Genomic DNA, 21,842 nt, shown 5'->3' on the forward strand with positions numbered 1-21,842 from the left:
TGTGCCATTTTATACCAATATTCTAATCATGTGAATTATCTCACCAAGTTTCTGTGATATAAATTGTATTGTAATTGTGATTATTCACTAGTATTTCTAGTTCTTCCTGTTTTTTCCCATACTACTTCTATTAGTGTATAGATATCTAAGACATTAATTACGTTTCCCCTTTCTATTCCCTCTTGTCTCTTCTTTGTTCCTGCTGAGATTGCTCATGTTCCATCCGTGATGGGGTCCTCCCGGGGTGCCACCTGGAACTGGGGTACCTCTAAGCCATCCTGACCCACCATCCTGGGCTCCCTTTACACTGTACTGCTGTGTCCAGCCTGCACTTTCACCAGCACACACATAGGTAGGAACACACCCAGCTGCAGTTGTATGCAGATGCTGTGATCAGTTCTGCATGGGAAGGCTCAGCTCAGGAACTTCCCAGTTACTCAGGCATGCACCCCCCTCGGGAGTGTAAGCCCAAAATTATGCTGTCTTGCGCTGCACAGGGAACTGTACAGCGTAAACTCATGAAATTCGCCCCCTCCCTCTGTCCTGAGTTATGACTCCCATACACACTGCTTTTAGATAAAGCAAAAACAAGTTATTAACTACAAAAAGTCTATTTTAAGTGATAAGGGATAGCAAACAGATCAAAGCAGATTACCTAGCAAATAAACAGAACTCACAAAGTAAGCTTAATATACTAAAGACATTGGATAGGAACAGCAGATCCTCACTTAAGTGATGATACAGGCAGGCTGCAGATTCTTAAGGGGCAAGCTGCACTGGTTTAGAAACCCCAGGTGTTCCATTCACAGGCTAAACATCCCTTTAGCCTGGGTCCAGCACTTCCCCCTGTTCATTCTTTGTTTCTCAGGTGTTTCCAGGTGTCTTTGTGTGGGGAATCAGTGAAGAACCACAATGTCACTCCCCTGCCTTAAATAGCCTTTTTAATATGGCCAGAATCCTTTGTTTCAAAGCATGGTTCTCACGCCAGTGAGTGGAAAAACACTGTTATCCCAAAATGGAGTCCAGCACCAGGTGACCTGATGACATGTCCCTGTAGTGTCACAGCAGTCATGAGTTAAAGGCTGTTTGTAACATCCTCAGGAAAGCCCCCAGGTGGGAAATAAGCTTCTTCTAAGGCCGATTGCTCTCCCTAGTGGTTCATTAACTTGAGTGGGCCCTTCCCAGCCAACCGTCTGGATCGAGAGCCTTTTGCCTAGTGGGCGTTCCCCAGGTGTAAACACATTTGTAATACAAATATATAGTCAGTATTCCTAACTTCAGATACAAAAATGATACATACATACAAATAGGATAATCATATTCAGTAAATAACCTTTCCAATGACATCTCATATGATTTATCATGCATAAACTACATTGATTGTCATAATAATATCACTGAAGAATATGTGGTGCAGTGTGGTGCAGTGTCACACCCTCCTCCAACAGATTCCTACCTTTCACCCAGGTCTCCGTGTTTTGGACTTACCTATGGGGGTTTTTTTCCTGTCCCTTTTGAACCTAGTTTAAAACCCACCTCAGTAAGTTAGCCAACTGTATCCAAAGATACTTTTCCCCTACCGTGATAGGTGGATCCCATCTCTTCTCAGCAGTCTCTCTTCTTGGAACAGCATCCCATGTTTGAGGAAGCTGAAGCCCTCCTGGCGTCACCATGTACACAGCCATGTTTTCACCTCCAGGATGTGTCTGTCTTTCTGGGCCCCAACCCTTGACTGGAAGGATTGATGAGAACACTACCTGTGCCTTCAGCTCCTTTACCCTCACTTCCAGAGCCCTGTATTCACTGCTGATCTGCTCAGGGTCATATCTTGCAGTATCATTAGTGCCCACATGAATGATCAGCATGGGCTAGTAGTCAGAGGGCCTGATGATCCTCCACAATCCTTCTGTAATGTTTTGGATATAGGCCCCTGTGAGGCAGCACACCTCCTGGTATGCCAGGTCAGAACAGAAGATGGATGCCTCTGTCCCCCTCAGAAGGGAATCACTGACAACCACCATCCTTCGTTTCCTCTTGGGAGTGATGGCTGCGATCCTCCTAGCCTTGGGGGGATACATGGCTTGGGATTAGGGCACCACCTGGGAGGCAAGAGAATTTGAGTCTAGTTCCTCTGCTCCAGTCACTCTTATTATTTATCCACAGTGGAACAGCTTCAACAGCAGAGATTGAGGTCCCATGTCAGAATATTCCCATATTTCAGTGGGATTTAGAGAATCCTCTTGGGAGGTGGGAGTCGCCTCTTCAAATTTTTTGGCAGTGAGGGAGGAATTGAACCTGGGTCTCCTATATCCCAGGTTCTAACCACTAGGCTAAAAGTTAGAATATGGGCACCACCATCACCTTCTCTTCTGGCTGTTTTTTGTGATGTGAGGCAGGAATCCTTTTTCATTCCCTCAAGAAATGCCTTGGGTGCTTAAACTGTCTGACTCCAGGCTGTGAATTCAAGTTTGTGGCTCACTAAGCAGAGAGGCACTTCTCTGAATCCTGGACTTACACACCTATCTCCAAGAGAGGAGCCAAGCTTAGCACACACTCCTGTCATTGGTGTCTCCCATTATCTACCTTAGGCAGGCCCCCCATCTACCGTGCTGGTTGTTGTGGATTGCATTCTTAGATCTCTCACCATTCATTGTATAGAGAGCCTAGTTAACTAACTTGACTTTGTGGATTGCAATGTTTTTCCAGGTGCCTAAAAGTTAGATGGTGTGATGCTGAGCAATGTAAGGGTTAAGGCCCTTTGTGGATCCTACCCCAAACCAATTCCAAAAATAATTTAATATTGCTAGAATGCCATTGTAAACAACATATGCAACACCTCAACCAATTGTTAAAGCCAGTGAACATCATACTCCTCTCCAACCAGCTCTCCTCATGTCCAAGTATTACTCAAGCCTAGGGCTTACCTTGACTTGATGACACAGGTTAAAACTACAACTGTCTTATCTTCAGTATGATTTTAACACATGCTATGATCACACCATATTTTCCTAACGAAGACAAGCCCAAATATTTCAAAGCTTTAAAAGTAAAAATGAAAAGGTATCTTTACTACATAAAGAGACTAAGATTTAAATCTCATGGTGGCAGAAATGATCAGTGAGATTTGCTGTGACTGTGATTCAGAAATGCTGCATTCTGCACCCATGGGCAGTAATTATAACTTCATAATGTATCCAATTTCATTTTATGTTGCTGTTTTCACTAAATGGCCACACATGACCTTCCTGGCATAATAAACTTTAAACTGGGCAAGAGCAACTGTATTACGTTGGCTATTCTCAGGGCACCATCTTGGGTACGGTAAGAGAAATCAAATTTTTATCATCAAAATTAGAGCCTTACTGTATTATCTGCTCTATATAGTAAATGACAGTTCCTTCCCCAAAAGCTTATAACTTAAAAGATAAGATGTAACAGGAGGATGAAACAAACAAGTGATGAGGGAAAGAGGACTGGGTAACAACAACATGTTTTAGCTATCCTACTTGTGTGTACCATTCATAGATGTAATTAGATACACTGGCACTAATAACAGTGATATCAACTAGCTATCTGTCTTGCAGATGGCAGTTTTCTGTAGGCATCACAACCAATGAGTAAGGCATGGTAAGATCTGAAAGCAGGGAAGCACTGTACTTGTGTGCACTTTAGCTGGTAAAGTTAGCACTTAAGAATCTAGTAATATGAGAATTCCCTGAAAGGTTCTTAATTTCCCGGGGGATGTATGATACTCACATTTTCAGTCAAGAACAAATATGAAAATATGATAACTTATTCAAGGTCGTGACCATCGAGTTTCCATAATCTTTGTTTAGGGTAGAGAATGAATATCTTCATCTCTCTCTTTATCATGGATTATTAAGGCTGCTATGTTGAAAGTGCATTAAAGTGCAACTGAAAAAACCAGTTTTTGAGCTACACAGAGCTCTTCTTCAGGTCAGGTCAGATTATCTTTCCCAGACCTGAAGAAGATCTTTTGCTCTCTGTTGCTTGCAAGGTTGTCTCTTTCACCAGCAGAAATTGGTTCAGTAAAAGATACTACCTCACCCACCTTGTCTCTCTCATATCCTAGAACCAACACGGCTGCAATTACACCACGAATAAGAGTGGAATGACATTCTGACCTAGATTGGGAGCTGATAGTTCTTATAAAGACCATGATTCTCTTCCCTTGGTTCCAAAATGCTTCCCATGTACATAGTCTTAGTCCAGGTGAGCCTGTCATAATTCCAACCCTCATCCATCCAATCTCTGGCACTTTAGTCCCAGTCAGCAGGGCACTGATATTGACAAGATTTCTGCCCTTAGTAGCCCTGACTCCTTTCTTTGGAGACATTTGGAAATGTGTAAGAAAATTCCAGGCCCCACAGAAATGTGTGATTTGGAAGTTTTTGGTTTACAGTATATTTTGATGCAGATGTGAATTGCCTTCCTGCCATATACCAATGCCAATATAGATTCATAGATACTAAGGTCAGAAGGACCATTCTGATCATCTAGTTTGACCTCCTGCACAACGCAGGCCACAGAATCTCACCCACCCACTCCTACGAAAAACCTCACCTATGTCTGAGCTACTGAAGTCCTCAAATCATGGTTTAAAGACTTCAAGGAGCAGAGAATCTTCCCTCAAGTGACCCGTGCCCCATGCTACAGAGGAAGGCGAAAAACCTCCAGGGCCTCTTCCAATCTGCCCTGGAGGAAAATTCCTTCCCGACCCCAAATATGGCAATCAGCTAAACCCTGAGCATATGGGCAAGATTCACCAGCCAGATACTACAGAAAATTTTTTCCTGGGTAACTCAGATCCCATATGTGCAAGCCTGAGTGTGTATTCAGTCTAGCTAATGTTTAGCTTTCTTTCTCTTTTACATCAGATTTCTTACAAACAAAAGGACAAATTCTCCCCTGACAAAACTGACCTGAAGTTAATGGTGTTATGCCAGGAAATAATTTAGAGATTTTAGGCAAAATTATGGTTCAGGATGAACGTATCCTTACATCAGATTAGGTGTTTGAACCGATACAGAATTATTCCTCCCCCCCAAACATTCAAAAATCATGAATCAGGTCCCCCCAAAGATCATGAAATTGGTGTAACAATTATAAGATTTTTAAAAAGTAACAGATCGGGAGGAGGGGATGTCTTTATTTGCCTTCTGGATTTTGAGTCTCTACAGTGCACTTAATCACATTTTTAAATCCTTGTCCATAACAATGAAGGCTAGAAACTTCCTCTTTTTAAACGAAATCTAAGACTCTTGTATAATCAGTTGTGTCAAGGAGCTGAAGCTTTATATTTAACTCCAAACACCGTGATACACTTTAAAAGTGCAATAGTTGGCAACTGTGGATTTGTTTTAAAGTTGTATATAGCAAGGTTTGTTTTTGTTTGTTTTTCAAGATTGCTCTGATCTATTTCTTGTGCTTTCTCAGGTTTCATTGCATTTTCATTGATGCCAGAGCTGGCTCAAAAAAATCAAAATGTTTTTTTTGCATTGGCTCCTATAATCACACTTAAGCATTCCAAAAGTCATTGGTAAAACTGTTCTTCATACCTGAAGGAATAAGTAAGGTGTGAGATTCTGCTATATGATGCTCCTGATTATTTTACGTATATAATACCAAGTGTGTGTTTGTTGTTTTATAGACAATTACAAAAGCAAAGTCTCTTCATTGAGGGGCTTTCTTCTGTGTAGTAAAAGTAGTTATAGATTCATAGATTCATAGATACTAAGGTCAGAAGGGACCATTCTGATCATCTAGTCCGACCTCCTGCACAGCGCAGGCCACAGAATGTCACCCACCCACTCCTATGAAAAACCTCACCCATGTCTGAGCTATTGAAGTCCTTAAATCATGGTTCAAAACTTCAAGGAGCAGAGAAGCCTCCCTCCAGTCAACCATGCCCCATGCTACAGAGGAAGGCAAAAAAACCTCCAGGGCCTCTCCAATCTGCCTTGGAGGAAAATTCCTTCCCGACCCCAAATATGGCAATCAGCTAAACCCTGAGCACATGGGCAAGATTCACCAGCCAGATACCCAGGAAAGAATTTTCTATAGTAAATCAGATCCCATCCATCTAATATCCCATCTCAGGGGATTTGGCCTATTTACCCTGAATATTTAAAGATCAATTACTTACCAAAATCCCATTATCCCATCATACCATCTCCTCCATAAACTTATCGAGTAGAATCTTAAAACCAGATAGATCTTTTGCCCCCACTGCTTCCCTTGGAAGGTTATTCCAAAACTTCACTCCTCTGATGGTTAAAAACTTTCGTCTGATTTCAAGTCTAAACTTCCTGGTGGCCAGTTTATACCCATTTGTTCTTGTGTCCACATTGGTGCTGAGCTTAAATAATTCCTCTCCCTCTCCTGTATTTATCCCTCTGATATATTTATAGAGAGCAATCATATCTCCCCTCAACCTTCTTTTAGTTAGGCTAAACAAGCCAAGCTCCTTAAGTCTCCTTTCATAAGACAAGTTTTCCATTCCTCGGATCATCCTAGTAGCCCTACAAATAGTAGTAGCCCTAGTAGTTACACAAGATTCCAGGAAGGGATCAAACAAAAGCAGTCAATCATTTTTTGGCAGATTTTGCACTTTTTTTTGTTTTGTTTTATATTTTACTCATCATAGGTTGTGTGAAGATGTATACTGTTTCTTTAAATCTGTAACAGGAAACAGGGCAGGAGGGGCTTGGAAAGGTTTTAGCAGAGGTCCTACAATGAAGGATATAGAGCAGGAGAGAGAAAATTTAGGAATTATACTATTTTTCTTATTTCTAAGAAAGTTCCTTATTCATTGTGAGAAGAATGCAACACTTTCATTGTCATGTGTCAGGGTGAGTTGGTCTTAGAGGCTTTGTAGAATAACTTCATTGTTCAGAAGAGCCTTGAGGGAGGAGAAATCTCCTGGAGTATTTTAAAATGAATTAACTAAAATTGTGACTCAAAAGGAGATTTAAGGATCTATGTGCTCTGTGTATGAAAGAAATAAAATTGTTCATTTCTGTCCATCACTGATACCTTTTAAAGTATTCCCTTCAGTGTTACCTCCCACTCAATGGCTTTTATCAGTCCCCTACTGCTGCAACTCCTGGCAGAGTATTTTGTTAGTACACTGCCAGAGAGGAAGGAGCTAAGGGGAAAATCTACAGTCCCAGAATCTGTAGCATTGTGCTTTCCTGCACATGAAGCCATGCTCCTCCACACCACTGAGCACTCCCACTCCCTGCTAAGGTGAGTACTATGATTATATAAACCTCAGCGAGTGTCAGACTTACTGCATCCCTCAGCATAGCACATCTAAGTCTCCCCTGCATCCAGGTGGGCTCTACCTGCTCCCTCTCTCCAGACCCGAGCCCCACTATTTCCCAGCTGGGCATCTGATACACCTCCCCCAAACCCCACCTCTGTCCATTGTCTTCTGTCCAGGTAAACAGGGTCACCTGGGCCTCCTCTCTGCCGTCCTCTGTCCCCTCTGGCTGGAACAGGCTGGTCAGGTCACTGGGGTCAACTCTTTGCAGCCCATTGTCCTCCCACTGGCCAGAACTGGTTGTGACTCCCAAGCTGGACCTCCCAGTCACCAGGGTATCCATTCTTTAGGCCATTGGCCAGAGTCCCAAGTTCCCCTCATTAAACCAGTAACAACTAGGGAAACTGCATCCCACCCCCACTGCATGCAAACCATTGGGGAAAATACAAGAACCCCCCCCCCCCACTTCACAGTGAGTAATGTCTTTGCATTTTTACAGACTATTCTTGGCAAGAAAGAATAGTCTGTGAAGGGAGAGATTCAGAGCAAATGTACTGTTCAGGTGTGCCACTACAGAGTATTTCAGAAGCTTTGTTCCTTGGTCTTTTCTGTCTTCGGGGGTTTTAATGAAAAGAACCTAAATATGGTATGGGTTTAGTGATTTAAAATGAACTAAGTTTTGTTTGGCCACCTATGCATGGATAATTAATTTCTAACAACAAAATTGGCCTCTTTTCATTACCAATTGGATCCCAGTGTATGCTAACATTTTGACACTGCCTCCTAAAGTTTGTGTGTGGCAAATGAGGGAGTGCAGGTTGCCTGGGATGTTGTAGGATGCCCTCACTTCAGGCAGGAGTAAATGATTACGCTAAGCACAAGGCAATGGAAAAAGAGGCCCTTAATATCTTGAAGTACTAGTCTCTGAATTCAAATGCACTGTGTAAACAAAATGCAATAATCCTCTGAAGTCTGAAATCTTTCACTGAACATAGGCAGAGTCACTTTGTTATTCTGAAACCACTTGAACTTTGTAGGTTTGAAAGTTCTTTTTGAACTCTGACATTATTGGGTTCACATTCCAGCTGGAAACAACTGTGAGGGCATCAGGAAAAATAATCTAAGTACAACATACACCCAATGTATAACCATATAGCTCTTTAAAACACACACACACAAAATAGTACATAGCAGCCAACCTGCAAAAGAACATGAGCATAACTGCTGCATCTCACTCAAGCATTTTTACTTCTGTCATCTAGACCTGCTTTGAACAGGTTTGGTAGACTTAGTGGGGAAAGATACCAGTACCCTATCTACGCTACCATTCTTGTTAATTCTGCTAGCTGGTGAGAGATGTAAAAAAGTCTAGTGTAGATGCAACTTCCACTGACTCCCTCTCTAATTCTAGGTCTATTTCAAGGTCCTAGTTTACATTTTTACAAATCTCACTGAGTTAGAGTATAATTCACAAGCCTTTACTATGATATGAAAATTATCTATTTCTAGTGATGGTATAGGCCAGCAGCAAACTACAATTCTTCTCCCATCCTGCCCCCACCCCAGAGCAAAGAGGAAGCAGGGAAGGAATTAGGATCAAGAGCAATGTCTCCAAATCACAATGCATGTGGGGACGATGTAGCTGGTGACGTATTCCTGGCTCAGGGCTGTGACTAATGCCAGAAACTACCCCACGTTAACATGTACAAATCTCTCTGCTGTAGGCAAGACCTGAGGTATCTGTGTAGAACCAATCTCTTTGCACAAGTATTTCCGGCATAAATATGGCTGCAGAAGAGCCCAGCATTTCCTCTCCTACAGACAAATTGAAGTATAGTTATCACATACCAATGCAGTGTCAGCCAGGGAGGAATGTTGACTGGCAACATTTCAAACAGAATGATTGCCTTTTCCTCTTGGTAGGATACCTAGACAGAACAGGGATGAGGTGGATGAAAAATGCAGATGTAGGTAGGACACAAGCTTGTGCCACCCTAGCTTTGAGTATCATAGAGGCTGAGATAATTCTCTAACACATTACACTAGCTGCCCTTTTCTCTTTAGCTAGACTATGTTTTAATTAAATCACCCTTACAAAAAAAGTTATATTAATAGGACCCGCTTCCCCCCCCCGCAAAAAAGCTCCGTGAACCCAAGCGATAGTTTGAGAGGTTCTAGTTGCAAACTTTGTCTACACTAGCACTTTTGTCGGTATAACTTAAGTCACTCAAGTGTGACTAAATGCCCCCCTGAGTGACTGTAGAGGTGCAGACCCACCATCGCAGCACCTCCTGCTGATCATACTGGAAATCAGCTCTTTTGGACTACCACCTTTTACTAGCACTATCTCACTTGCCATTACTTCCACTTCCTCCACCATCTGGATCTGCACCTCTCCCAGACTGCAGTGTCCTCTTCAAGGCACAGCCCTCCAGCTATGCCCCAGCCTGCTGTCTCTCCACTTTTGGGGGACAGGCAGTCCTCAGTCCTTCCACTTGCCTCAATGGCCAACTGCAGTCTCTAGTCTAGCCCGTGGCTTCAGGGGCAAACTGCAGTCTAGATTTAGGCCACACTCCTCATTGGCAAGTAGGGATAAATGGGGGGAGGGACCCAGGCCCTCCCACTACTCTGGGTCCCAGCCCAGGGACACTATAGCTGGCAGTCACTTACTACCCCTCCTCCTATTCCTGTTGCCTGCTTTCCCTGGGACACTTCCCCCATAGCCCTAGCACCTTCCCTGCCCTGGCTTCAGGGTCTCAGTCTGGCCATGGTCAGCCAAGAGATCTCCTATTGCTCCACTACTGCAGTGCTGGGCAGGGTCTCTCCAGTGCTCCTCAACAAACAGTCCTTCCCCCTTTGCCCTCCAAGAAGAGACTGCCCATTGCTCTGCTGAGCAGCCCTTTATATATGGGCTGCTCCAGAAAGCCTTCTCCTGATTGGTTCTCCCAATAAACCTTTTCCTGATGGGCAGGGTTCTGCGCAGCCTCTTGAAGGCTGCCTTAAGCCTTCTCCTGCCTGTGTGGGGCAGCCACCCCACCACAGCGACATAAGTTACACTGACAGAAGCACCAGTGGGGACAGTACTATATCAGCAGGAGACATTCTCCCACAGACATAGCTACCACCGCTCGTTCAGGGTGATTTTATTATGTTGATGGGAGAGCTCTCTCCTGTCAGCATAGAGCGGCTATAGGGGAGACTTTACAGCAGCATCTCTGTAGCTCTCTAGTGTAGATATGGCCTTAGTGTCATCCATCTGTAATCTATACTTTATCTAAATCTCTAGAATCATAGAATCATAGAATCATAGAAGATTAGGGTTGGAAGAGACCTCAGGAGGTCATCTAGTCCAACCCCCTGCTCAAAGCAGGACCCTGATCACCAGTTTCACAGAGGTGTTGCCATCTTGTTAGTTTGAAATATTTTGCATGACTGGAATTTGGGTAAATGGGTCTAATTGGAAACTGAGGTTTTCATTTCACATGGGTTATGAGGTTGAAAAAGCTAATATTGGTTGTTTGGCATGGCAAAAGCTTGGAAAAGGCATGGCTCTGTAAAACCCTGCAAAAGTCACAAAGACAAAATGAAAAGACTCACAGGATCACATTAAGCAAGATGTCCTTGATTTTGCAGTAAAAGTTATTCAAAACATGCCAATAAAAATGAGCAAACAGTTTAAAACCACTAAAATCCTCTGATTACTCAGCATATTCCACAGTGCCAGATTCTGCCACCCTTATTTTAACTGTGGAGTACTTCATGAGACTACCCACAGTGTAAGGGTCTACTCAATGCGAGCATGTGGGGCAGAATCAGACTCAGATTTGTAACAAATTATGGAATAGTATTGCTAAACAGAAGCTGGCCAGGATTCCAAAGGCCAGGATTTATTATAGAAACCTTAAGTCATGGTTTTGTCATGAAAGTCAAAATGTTGTTACAATCATAAAGGAACCACCTTACTCAGAGGGAAACTGAGCTGAAGTTACTACATTTTTTTCTGGTTTAGAAAACCGTATGGATCCATAACTTCAGATTTACTTGAAAATTGTCAGTCTTACTGAATGGTTTGCAAAACTTCTGTCATAGTGGAGTTCATTACTTATTTCTGAACAGTGTTGAATATAGTTACATTTTGTAGAACTAAAGTGAAAATGTTCATTTAAAAAAGTTAGCTCAGTTCTTGGAAATGAATCCAGTGTTTTGTATTTTGTATTGTATAGTGGCAGTATTCCAGGTCCCTTTCAGTAAGACTTTCTAAAGTAGATATTTCACCTTCTGTAGTTATTGAACTGAATGGTATTTAGTTTAAGTTGAATTGAACTTCATCCATTTCTGCCAGAAGATAAATGTCTAAAATGTTTTCTTGCAGAGTCGCATTGATATCCACCTGTCACGCTTTCCAGATTCAATGTCTGTAAAAACTATGCTCCATTGGGGCCAGGTAGAGTTTCTGAAATATAAAATGGCTTTAATTCACTGCTTATATTTAAATATTATGCAGCCAATTCTGATATTTTATATTTTCATGGGTCCTGTCTGAACATACTTGAATTCGGATTTATTCATGAAAGAGAAAGAACTACCTGAAATTTTACATCTCAGATCCTTGGTTTGTTTTGGCCTGGCACTGGTGTTGAGATTTATTCATGCAAAATAATGTGCAATTTTATTAACTCTGACACTGAGTTCAGATATCATTGCCATATAATCATAAATCACTATCATCATACACAATGTAAACCACCCCCTTAAATTTAATGTTGTCTTTCATTAGAATTTGAAAAAGAAAATGTGCAAAGATCAAAGTACTAAATTTTCCACCATGGCTACCACTTGTGTGGCTGTGAGTAACTTGACATAAAATGCTAGTCTAGACAAGGCCATAAAGAGACTTCTGGCCTTGGACATATGATATTTTTTGGAGCATGTAGGGAGCAGAGAGGATACCAAACTATGTAAAACAAGAAATGTTTAGGTGCTAGAGTAAGGTTAAGAGTAGAATTGCTGGGATCACTCAGCTTGGAGTGTAAATGTCAATAAGACCACTTTTTTAAACCTCAGTGATGAGTCTTTGGAAATACATATTGATGAATATGCGTCTATGGAAGACATTGACTAAGAACTGAGAGGAAACCTATCCAGAAGGTCCTAAATTTAAATTTACTCTTTAAAGGTGCCACTTCAGTATATACTAGAAGCATCTTAAGCCTCTGAACGATCTTTACTCCTTAAAAACTGCAGTCTCTGTAAGTAGCCTCTTTATAATGTTAAAAGAAAACTAAAATGAGATTAATAAAATAAATATATTCAGCAGTATCATGTTATACTGGGTTGTGATACTATCTCATCCTTACACGTAACCTGGAAACAGGGTAAGATCCTCTTGTGATTGCTGCTTAATTAGATCCTTCCCCCACCCGCACTAAGTGGCTAAGAACATTAATTATCTACTCTTCAATCTTGGGATACTGATACTTCATTACAGTTGTTAGAAAGAGAACACAGTGAACTTGATTGTTTTATTATTCCCACGTGAACATATTCTTTTACTCTCCCCCTCCCTCTTTCTCCCCCATCCTACCCCCCACCCCCAGGTCCCTCAATGAGGTTTCCCATAGATTTTTCACAAGCACAAGGGATGAGCCCCAAACCCTCAGTCTAGTAGAGTGCCTAGGCAGAACTGCATGACTCAGAACAGGATACTAACTTAGCAAGAAACTACAGCAGGATTGTCATAATATAAAGGGAAGGTTAACCACCTTTCTGTATACAGAAGGACAAAATAAGGGAACAAGATATTTTCAAATCTTGTGGGTGGGGGAAAGACTTTTGTTTGTGCTCTTCGTTTACATTTTGTTCTCTCTTGGGACTGAGAGAGGCCAGACAGGAATCCATCTTCTCCAACCTATCCTAATCCAAGTGTCCAATATTGCAACCAGTATAGATAAACCAGGCAAGGCGGATTAATTTATCTTTTGTTTTATGTGAATTTTCCCCATGTTAAGAGGGAGGTTTATTCCTGTTTTCTGCAACTTTAAGGTTTTGCCCAGAGGGGGATCCTCTGTGTTTTGAATCTGAATACCCTGTAAAGTATTTTCCATTCTGATTTTACAGAGGTGATTCTTTTACCTTTTCTTTAATTAAAATTCTTCTTTTAAGAACCTGATTGCTTTTTCATTGTTCTTAAGATACAAGGGTTTGGGTCTGTGTTCACCGGTATAAATTGGTGAGGATTATTATCAAGCCTTCTCCAGGAAAGGGGGTGTAGGGCTTGGGGGGGGATATTTTGGGGATAGATGTCTCCAAGTGGTCTCTTTCCCTGTTCTTTGTTTAAAACGCTTGGTGGTGGCAGCATACTGTTCAAGGCCAAGGCAAAGTTTGTACCTTGGGGAAGTTTTTAACCTAAACTGGTAAGAATAAACTTAGGGGGTCTTTCATGCGGGTCCCCACATCTGTACCCTAGAGTTCAGAATGGGGAAGGAACCCTGACAAGGATGTGCATGAGTAGTTTGTTGCCATGTGTGCAGAGGATTACACACCTTGGGTATGTTATGAAGCATGAGATCTTCAGGCTTTTGCCTTCATCTACGCAGGAAGTGCACCATTAGTCACCTGCTCCACACAATGTGTGGCTTATTTTTCTTACTTGTGACATACCTGAAGGTGAAAGTGGGTACCTTGAAACAGATAACTAGCTGGGTCTCTGCTAAAACACATTTACCATCTTCAGTTTATACATCACATAACAAAATAGGGGCACAAAAGAAGCAGGTGGATTTGGACAGGGTTACATAAATTAAATCACGTGAAGACTCATATTCCTGTATAAGTGTTTGCAGGATTGGGGCTTCAGTTAGTTCATGTGATCACCTTAGTAAGCAGGACTCCTTCTTAAGGGCTTGGCTACACTTGCAAGTTAAAGCACATTAAAGCAGCCCCAGGCGCCCTAACTCATGACCCGTCCACACTGGCAAGGCACTTAGAGCACCTGGACTCTGTAGCTGGAACGCTCCTGGTAATCCACCTCCACGAGAAGCATAACGCTTGCTGTGCCTTGGCTGAAACGCCCCGATGTCAGTGTGAACGAGGTGATGCATTACTGCACTCTGATCGGCCTCCGGATAATCCCCTTAAGTCAAGTGGCCACTCTTGTCATTGTTTTGAACTCGGCTGTAGGAATGCGGACATGCCCTTTCAAAGCTCCGTTTCTGACAGCCGGCATGCTTATCTGCTCCGGGACAAAGTACCCATTAGTGTGGAATGCTGCTTGCTGTGACTGTGTGAGAGAGAGGCGCGGGGAAGGGGGGTCTGCTGCTGTCAGAACTTACAAGACAACATGCTGACATGCTCACAGCCCCCCCAAAACCCACTCTCGCTCCCCCCACATACATACAACACACTCCCTGTCACACTCCACCCCATTTCCCCCCTCATTTGAAAAGCACATTGCAGCCACTTGCATGCTGGATAGCTACCACAATTCACAGCTCTCTGTGGCATTGCAAGAGCTGCTAACGTGGCCATGCCAGTGCGCTTGAATCTGACAGTGTGGACACACTGCAGCGCTTTCCCTACTGTGCTCTACGAAGGCTGGTTTAACTCACAGAGCTCTACACCTGCAAGTGTAGCCATGCCCTAAGTTTCACTTTAGTACATGAATCGGGTCACATTCCATAGACTTCATGGCAGAGGTGAGTCATTAGGTGAGATGTGAATAAGGAGAGGGGGTGATGGATTGGTGAATTACATAACATATCTTTACTCTAGGAAAGGCAGTCCATGGTGTAAAAATATGATTTTTTAAATGTGTGTGTGTTTACTTCAGTAAAACTATTCATGTGCTTAAAATTAAGCACACGCTTACATGCTTTGATGGATTGGGGCCTTAACCTCTTCAGTCAGGATATGGACGTAAAAGTTTTAATGCAGCTTTAATGAGGCTTCCTATAGCCAGAGGCTGCTCAAAGCATCATACCTGTTTTCTCTTGCACAGCTGAGCGCTGTAGCTGACCTGTGTGGGGAAGCAGCTTCTTCCCTTAGATGTCTTTCTGGAATGGGAGTGATAGCAACAGTCTATCAAAGGTAGAACAGTTCTTCCCTTCCTAGCCCAGCCTCTACAGTCAGCTGCCAACAGGGAAGTGGCTGTGCTGCCTTGAAGAGTCACTGCATGTAGGAAGCTGAATGAAAGGCCATTTAGTTGGGGTCTGAGAGAAGGAGATAGAAGAGGGGTGGGAGCTGGAACTGTTGAAAGCATTGTCTGTCTGGGGAGGAAACCTCTGTAAGAATTTTTCCTGGAGATCCCCCCAGTATCATCCCATGGGAAGGAGCAGGGGGATCAACCAGAAAAGGCTACCTGGCCACACCCAAACTTGTGTCTCCATCCTGTGTTTTAGCCTCCAGTGCCCAGTAGAATACTTCCCCATTCCCCTCAGCCCCCTTGTAATGCGACTTCATTATAAGTCGCTGCTCTCAGGGACTCTCTTTGGCCATATGAGGGAATGGCTTAGCAAAAAAGTTAATACAGCCTGGGCCTGTATCTGTTTTTCAGAGGATACCCCCTAGGAATGAAGGAGAGATCATATGCATCTTACCCTGGTGCTGGGCTACTCACTCCTTTGCCCAGTCCTTCCAGCATCCTCCACAAACAATGCATGATGAGGCTTCTATGTGGAAAGGAAGGGAAACATTGACATAAAGATGGCTGAATCTCCCTTGAGAGAGTCACACAGGGAAGACTTCCTCACACATGGATCAGAGAGGCATGAACTGGGTTCATATTGGTCTGAAAACCAGTGTGAGAGGAGAATAAGGTCTAAAATAAGTTATTACAGACTTTAACAGAAACATTTATCAAAATATTGGAATAAATTATTTGGTTAAAACAAAATACCATGCACACTCACTGTTACAATATGAAAACAAAATATATGTATAGATAATAAGATAAAATAGTAATCTCATTCCAATGGACTAAATTTCCTTTCCTTTCCTTATTATTAACAGATCCATTCTTTTATAAAAGAAATCTTATAAAAAACTTGTTTACAGCTTGAATAAACATATTATGTACACAAATACACAATTATGAATTGGCCTTTGGAAGTCCCTAAAGCTGTATTAACAAGACTTGCTACCAGTCGCTTTCTTCAGCTTGTAGTATTGATCACATGTTGTGGTTGATGCTTTTCTATTCTTCGTCTTCCGTATCAGTTAAAGTCTTTCATTACCATATATTTAGGTCCAAACTTCTGTTTTTCTTACATTTAAATATGTAACTTGTTTTACTTCTTGTATCAAAACTCTGTGATATTAATCTTTTTTCTTGAAGTTTAATTGTGTCTATAGTTGAAAGGGTTTCTCTCCCCTTACTTTAAGAACTTTTTTTTTTTTAATGCTATCAGGTTTGATGGCTGGGAATGACCCTGTTCCAGCATATGCCAAAAAGTTCCACCAGATTTCTAAGTAACGATCTTTGTATCTTCTCCCTTGTAGAGCCCTGACTGATGAGTACCAGAATTCCCCACACTTTTTGATACCAGTCAGTAGTTTCAGGACAGTAACTCCTCTTCCACTATCTTGCTATAGTACTTCTAGTGGCAACTAGGAGATGCGTGATAAGTTATTTCTGGCTTTTATAAGATGCAGAGTTTTCAGGACAACTTAATAAAAATACTTGAGCTATTTGACAGCTGACATCCTGATTTCCCTTATGGTTTTCCAAAATGTTTTAATTGTTGGCCTCTTCCACCATATATGGAGAAATCATCCTATTTCGTTACATTCTCTTTGGCATTTGCTCTATCCCTGTACCAAAATATGTTTAATTTTAAGGGGAGTGAGAAAATTGATAAAGAATTTTAATGTAATTTTCTTTTAATAATGTGTTTATTGAGGAGTGGGGAACACTGACCCATATATTTGCCCATTCCTCGATTTTGTTGTCTTTGCCTATGTCAATTTTCTATTGTTTCATAAACATAGTTATTTGCTGTAAATTACAGTGATTACTTTGTATAGAATGGAAAGTAAGCCTTTGTGTTTCATGGATATGGAATAGTTTTTCAAATTCTGTCAATCGATGGACAAAATTCTAATGGATTTCCCTGTCTGATATTAAAGAATTATTTCATATGTCTCAAAGCCATGAAGAGGGATATTTTATATCTCCCTAGTCCAACTATATCATCAACTATAACTGCATCAACTTGGATAATCTCCAAGAGCTCTCAACCATCAACTTTAACCCTCTGGTTCACAGAAGGTTAATTGTTATATTGAAAAATCTATTGTATTTCTATTGGCTCTTTGCTTAACTTCCATCACCTTCTAGTACCAGTAAATCAGTGGGCATAGAATCTCAGAAAGAATGTAATTCTGATCAATGTAAGAATGAACACAGAATGCGAACTCTGGACCAGTATTGAAATGATGCACTCGATCTTAGGGCTGCATGACTTTTTAAAAGCCTTCTGGTTGGTTGCCTTATCAGTCTGGAATTAAATTTTGAAAGTGAAGCAAGCAAGCATTTTAACAAGATCATGATATCAGTCTCCATTGTGAAAAGCTGCCTACTGTTTCCTTTTTTAATAAAAAAAAATCTAATTAATTTCTAATGTTTCTTTTAAAATCCACTATTCATTTTGACCATTTCAGGATACATTGGGACAGAACAAATAATAAAGGATATTAAAATATGTATATTTTTTCTTTCTTAGACATTTAAAACAGGAGAATTCAGATATTTTGATTATGGCAGTGAGGAGAATGAAGTTAAATACAACCAAGTAAGAAAAATCTGTGATCTCTTAAAAGTAAAAATAAACAGAATACTACAGCAAGAATATTTCTAGTGAGGGAATAAAGTGTATTAGTATATAAGCTGCATGGAGAGCTGGATTCCTGTCTGATTGTAGTGGAAATATCATCTTAGTTGATTTATTTGAATTATTCAATACTCTGCTCAAAATATTTTCACCACTGCAAATTCTTTGGTGTCCGTCCACTGTCCCTGTCCAGCTGTTGCTTTTCTATTGACTTTCCAGTGAAATCCGTGAAACTTAATGATGATCTAGCTATATCTAACAATGAATGCATCTGATGAAGTGTAGCTCAAATAAATTTGTTAGTCTCTAAGGTGCCACAAGTACTCCTTTTCTTTTTAATGAAATAGTTGCATTCTTTCTGGATGCACCCAGAACTTCAGGCCTATATCAAGCCACAGATGAATATTTTGTGTTTAAAACTTACTACTTCACAGGCTTTCACTTTTAAAGGTGTTTAATTTGTTTTCCAGACTGAAGCCCCCTTGCATAGGTTAGAAGATATGAAAATTCCAACTGCATTGTGGTATGGTGGAGAGGACTGGCTTGAGGACCTGGAGGATATAAAGATATTACTCCCACAAATCACTAATCTACAGTATGAAAAGTATATTCCTGATTGGGCCCATTTTGATTTCATTTGGGGTCTTGATGCTCCTGAGCGAGTATACAGTGAAATTGTTGATCTGATGAAGAAACATCCATAGAATTGCATATTAATGTGTTAGAATTAAGCAGGATTTAGAAGGATTTCTATGAAATAAGCTTTGTTTCTGAACCAATTGTAGGGTTAACAAAGGTGTTTGCTATGATTCCTTGGATTTGCACTACTTGTCATTACCATATTGTCTATCCTGCTGGAAATTCAGGGACCTCCTCAAGGATCTGAATTTGATTTCTTAGAGGAGAGAGATTTTTATGGCTTCAAATTTTTCCCATGCCTAGAAATGTGTTGAACAATGAAAATGAAAACCCTAAAAATTTTAATATTTCAATGTGAAAATGCAAATTTCACTATTTGTGTGACAGTTGTGAAAATTCACACTAAATAATATAGCGGGATTCATTTTCCTCACGTAAGTGAATGATTCAAATAACAGCCTCGCCATACAAAATTTCATGTGTTTATTTGAATGTTTTCAACAAGGAAAGATAATTTCATAACGTGATATTCGGGGGGCACAAAACTAACAAAAACTGCTAAGGTTTTGGTGAAAAAAATCATGATCATTTCAGGACACAATTTAAGGCCTATTTGTTTCTCTTAGCTTTGAGGGATTGGGAAGATTTTAGTGGGAGATGATAATGCTCATAAATGTGTTTGGCTGCAGGGTTATGTATGTATGCTTATTATTGCTAAAAAGAGAGTCCCGGAGTTGTTTATAACTGTATTTTTTAAATGTGTCAAGGAGAATCCAGAGAAAAGGATGGAAGTGTATGGAATGAGTGTATAAATAAAAATAAATCAAATTAAACCAATACACCTTGCATAGCTGTATGTGTTACTTATTGGGTTTTACCACTTTGCGCGCTTCACTCATTCATTAAATAATTAGAAATTAGAAATGCCAAAATGGAGAAAACAGCAAAGGGTGAAAAAAAAAAAAAAAACCCCAAGAGATTCTTTAACTATATCAGAAGCAGGAAGCCTGTGAAGGGTTATTCCACATCTTGCCACTGTGAGGTTCTTATGCCATCCTCTGAAGCTGCTGGTTTTGGCCACTATTGGAGATGGGGACACTGAGCTAGCTATTCCTTGCATTTGATCCGGCAGGGCAGTTCCTAAGTTTTCACTGATAAATGGTGCCATTTAGACATAGGCCAACATTGGGGGTGATTGCATCTCCTCAAGGGGAGCTCAGGAAGGCACAATCCCCTCCCCAAGTTTCCTGGAATGAAGGGGGATCCTTCTTTCTATTGTGGGAGGTGGAATTGGCCTCACCTCCATCTCACAACTTTGGGGTCAGTGTATACCCCTCAGGCTCGATAGGGGAGTAGTCCCTGTGATCAGGGAGCTCAGAGACTGAGTTGTAGAGAGAAAAGGAGTACTTGTGGCACCTTAGAGACTAACAAATTTATTAGAGCATAAGCTTTCGTGAGCTACAGCTCACTTCATCGGATGCATTTGGTGGAAAAAACAGAGGGGAGATTTATATACACACACAGAGAACATGAAACAATGGGTTTATCATACACACTGTAAGGAGAGTGATCACTTAAGATAAGCCATCACCAGCAGCAGGGGGGGGAAAGGAGGAAAACCTTTCATGGTGACAAGCAAGGTAGGCTAATTCCAGCAGTTAACAAGAATATCTGAGGAACAGTGGGGGGTGGGGTGGAGGGAGAAATAACATGGGGAAATAACAGGTTTCATAGTAGCAGCCGTGTTAGTCTGTATTCGCAAAAAGAAAAGGAGTACTTGTGGCACCTTAGAGACTAACAAATTTATTAGAGCATAAGCTTTCGTGAGCTACAGCTCACTTCATCGGATGCATGCAGTGGAAAAAACAGAGGGGAGATTTATATACACACACAGAGAACATGAAACAATGGGTTTATCATACACACTGTCAGGAGAGTGATCACTTAAGATAAGCCATCACCAGCAGCGGGGCGGGGGAAAGGAGGAAAACTTTTCATGGTGACAAGATCTTGCTGATTTGAAGGTATACATTGTCCCCAAATGTGAAATAGTTATGGGTGAGGACTAAGTCACAAAGTTCAGCCACCAGGTTAGCCGTGACAGTATCGGGGATACTGTTCCTGACGGCTTGTAGTCCATCTTTGTGTGGAATGTTGGTGTAGAGGGCTTCTTCATCCATAGTGGCTAGGATGGTGTTTTTAGGAAGATCACCAATGGACTGTAGTTTCCTCAGGAAGTCAGTGGTGTCTCGAAGATAGCTGGGAGTGCTGGTAACGAAGGGCCTGAGGAGGGAGTCTACATAGCCAGACAATCCTGCTGTCAGGGTGCCAATGCCTGAGATGATGGGGCGTCCAGGATTTCCAGGTTTATGGATCTTGGGTAGCAGATAGAATACCCCAGGTTCACATTTGGGGACAATAAGAAAAGGAGTAACGGTGGCACCTTAGAGACTAACAAATTTATTAGAGCATAAGCTTTCGTGAGCTACAGCTCACTTCATCGGATGCATTTGGTGGAAAAAACAGAGGGGAGATTTATATACACACACAGAGAACATGAAACAATGGGTTTATCATACACACTGTAAGGAGAGTGATCACTTAAGATAAGCCATCACCAGCAGCAGGGGGGGGAAAGGAGGAAAACCTTTCATGGTGACAAGCAAGTAGGCTAATTCCAGCAGTTAACAAGAATATCAGAGGAACAGTGGGGGGTGGAGTGGGAGGGAGAAATACCATGGGGAAATAGTTTTACTTTGTGTAATGACTCATCCATTCCCAGTCTCTATTCAAGCCTAAGTTAATTGTATCCAGTTTGCAAATTAATTCCAATTCAGCAGTCTCTCGTTGGAGTCTGTTTTTGAAGCTTTTTTGTTGAAGTATAGCCACTCTAAGATCTGTGATCGAGTGACCAGAGAGATTGAAGTGTTCTCCAACTGGTTTTTAAATCTTATAATTCTTGACGTCTGATTTATGTCCATTCATTCTTTTACGTAGAGACTGTCCAGTTTGGCCAATGTACATGGCAGAGGGGCATTGCTGGCACATGATGGCATATATCACATTGGTAGATGCGCAGGTGAACGAGCCTC

General features: G+C 41.4%; 1 protein-coding gene and 1 pseudogene across 1 annotated transcript; both read left to right on the forward strand.

The window, feature by feature from the left end:
- LOC122455407 overlaps positions 1-5,564 on the forward strand; it is a 45,214-nt pseudogene extending 39,650 nt beyond the window's left edge.
- Positions 5,565-7,813: 2,249 nt separating this feature from the next.
- Positions 7,814-19,579, forward strand: LOC119859014 (lipase member M-like). Its single transcript, XM_043517990.1, has 3 exons — positions 7,814-7,931; positions 18,004-18,072; positions 18,582-19,579. The coding sequence occupies exons 1-3, from the start codon at positions 7,929-7,931 to the stop codon at positions 18,813-18,815; spliced, it is 306 nt and encodes a 101-aa protein (XP_043373925.1). The 5' UTR covers positions 7,814-7,928; the 3' UTR covers positions 18,816-19,579.
- The last annotated feature ends 2,263 nt before the right edge of the window (positions 19,580-21,842 follow it).

The sequence above is a fragment of the Dermochelys coriacea genome, chromosome 7, assembly GCF_009764565.3.
Source record: "Dermochelys coriacea isolate rDerCor1 chromosome 7, rDerCor1.pri.v4, whole genome shotgun sequence".
Classification (NCBI taxonomy): Eukaryota; Metazoa; Chordata; order Testudines; family Dermochelyidae; genus Dermochelys; species Dermochelys coriacea.

Bases quoted from the DNA above. Each gene is read 5' to 3' on its own strand.
- LOC119859014 (XM_043517990.1), top strand. The intron at 18,073-18,581 runs GTAAGAAAAATC...TTTGTTTTCCAG, and splicing joins ATGAAGTTAAATACAACCAA to ACTGAAGCCCCCTTGCATAG.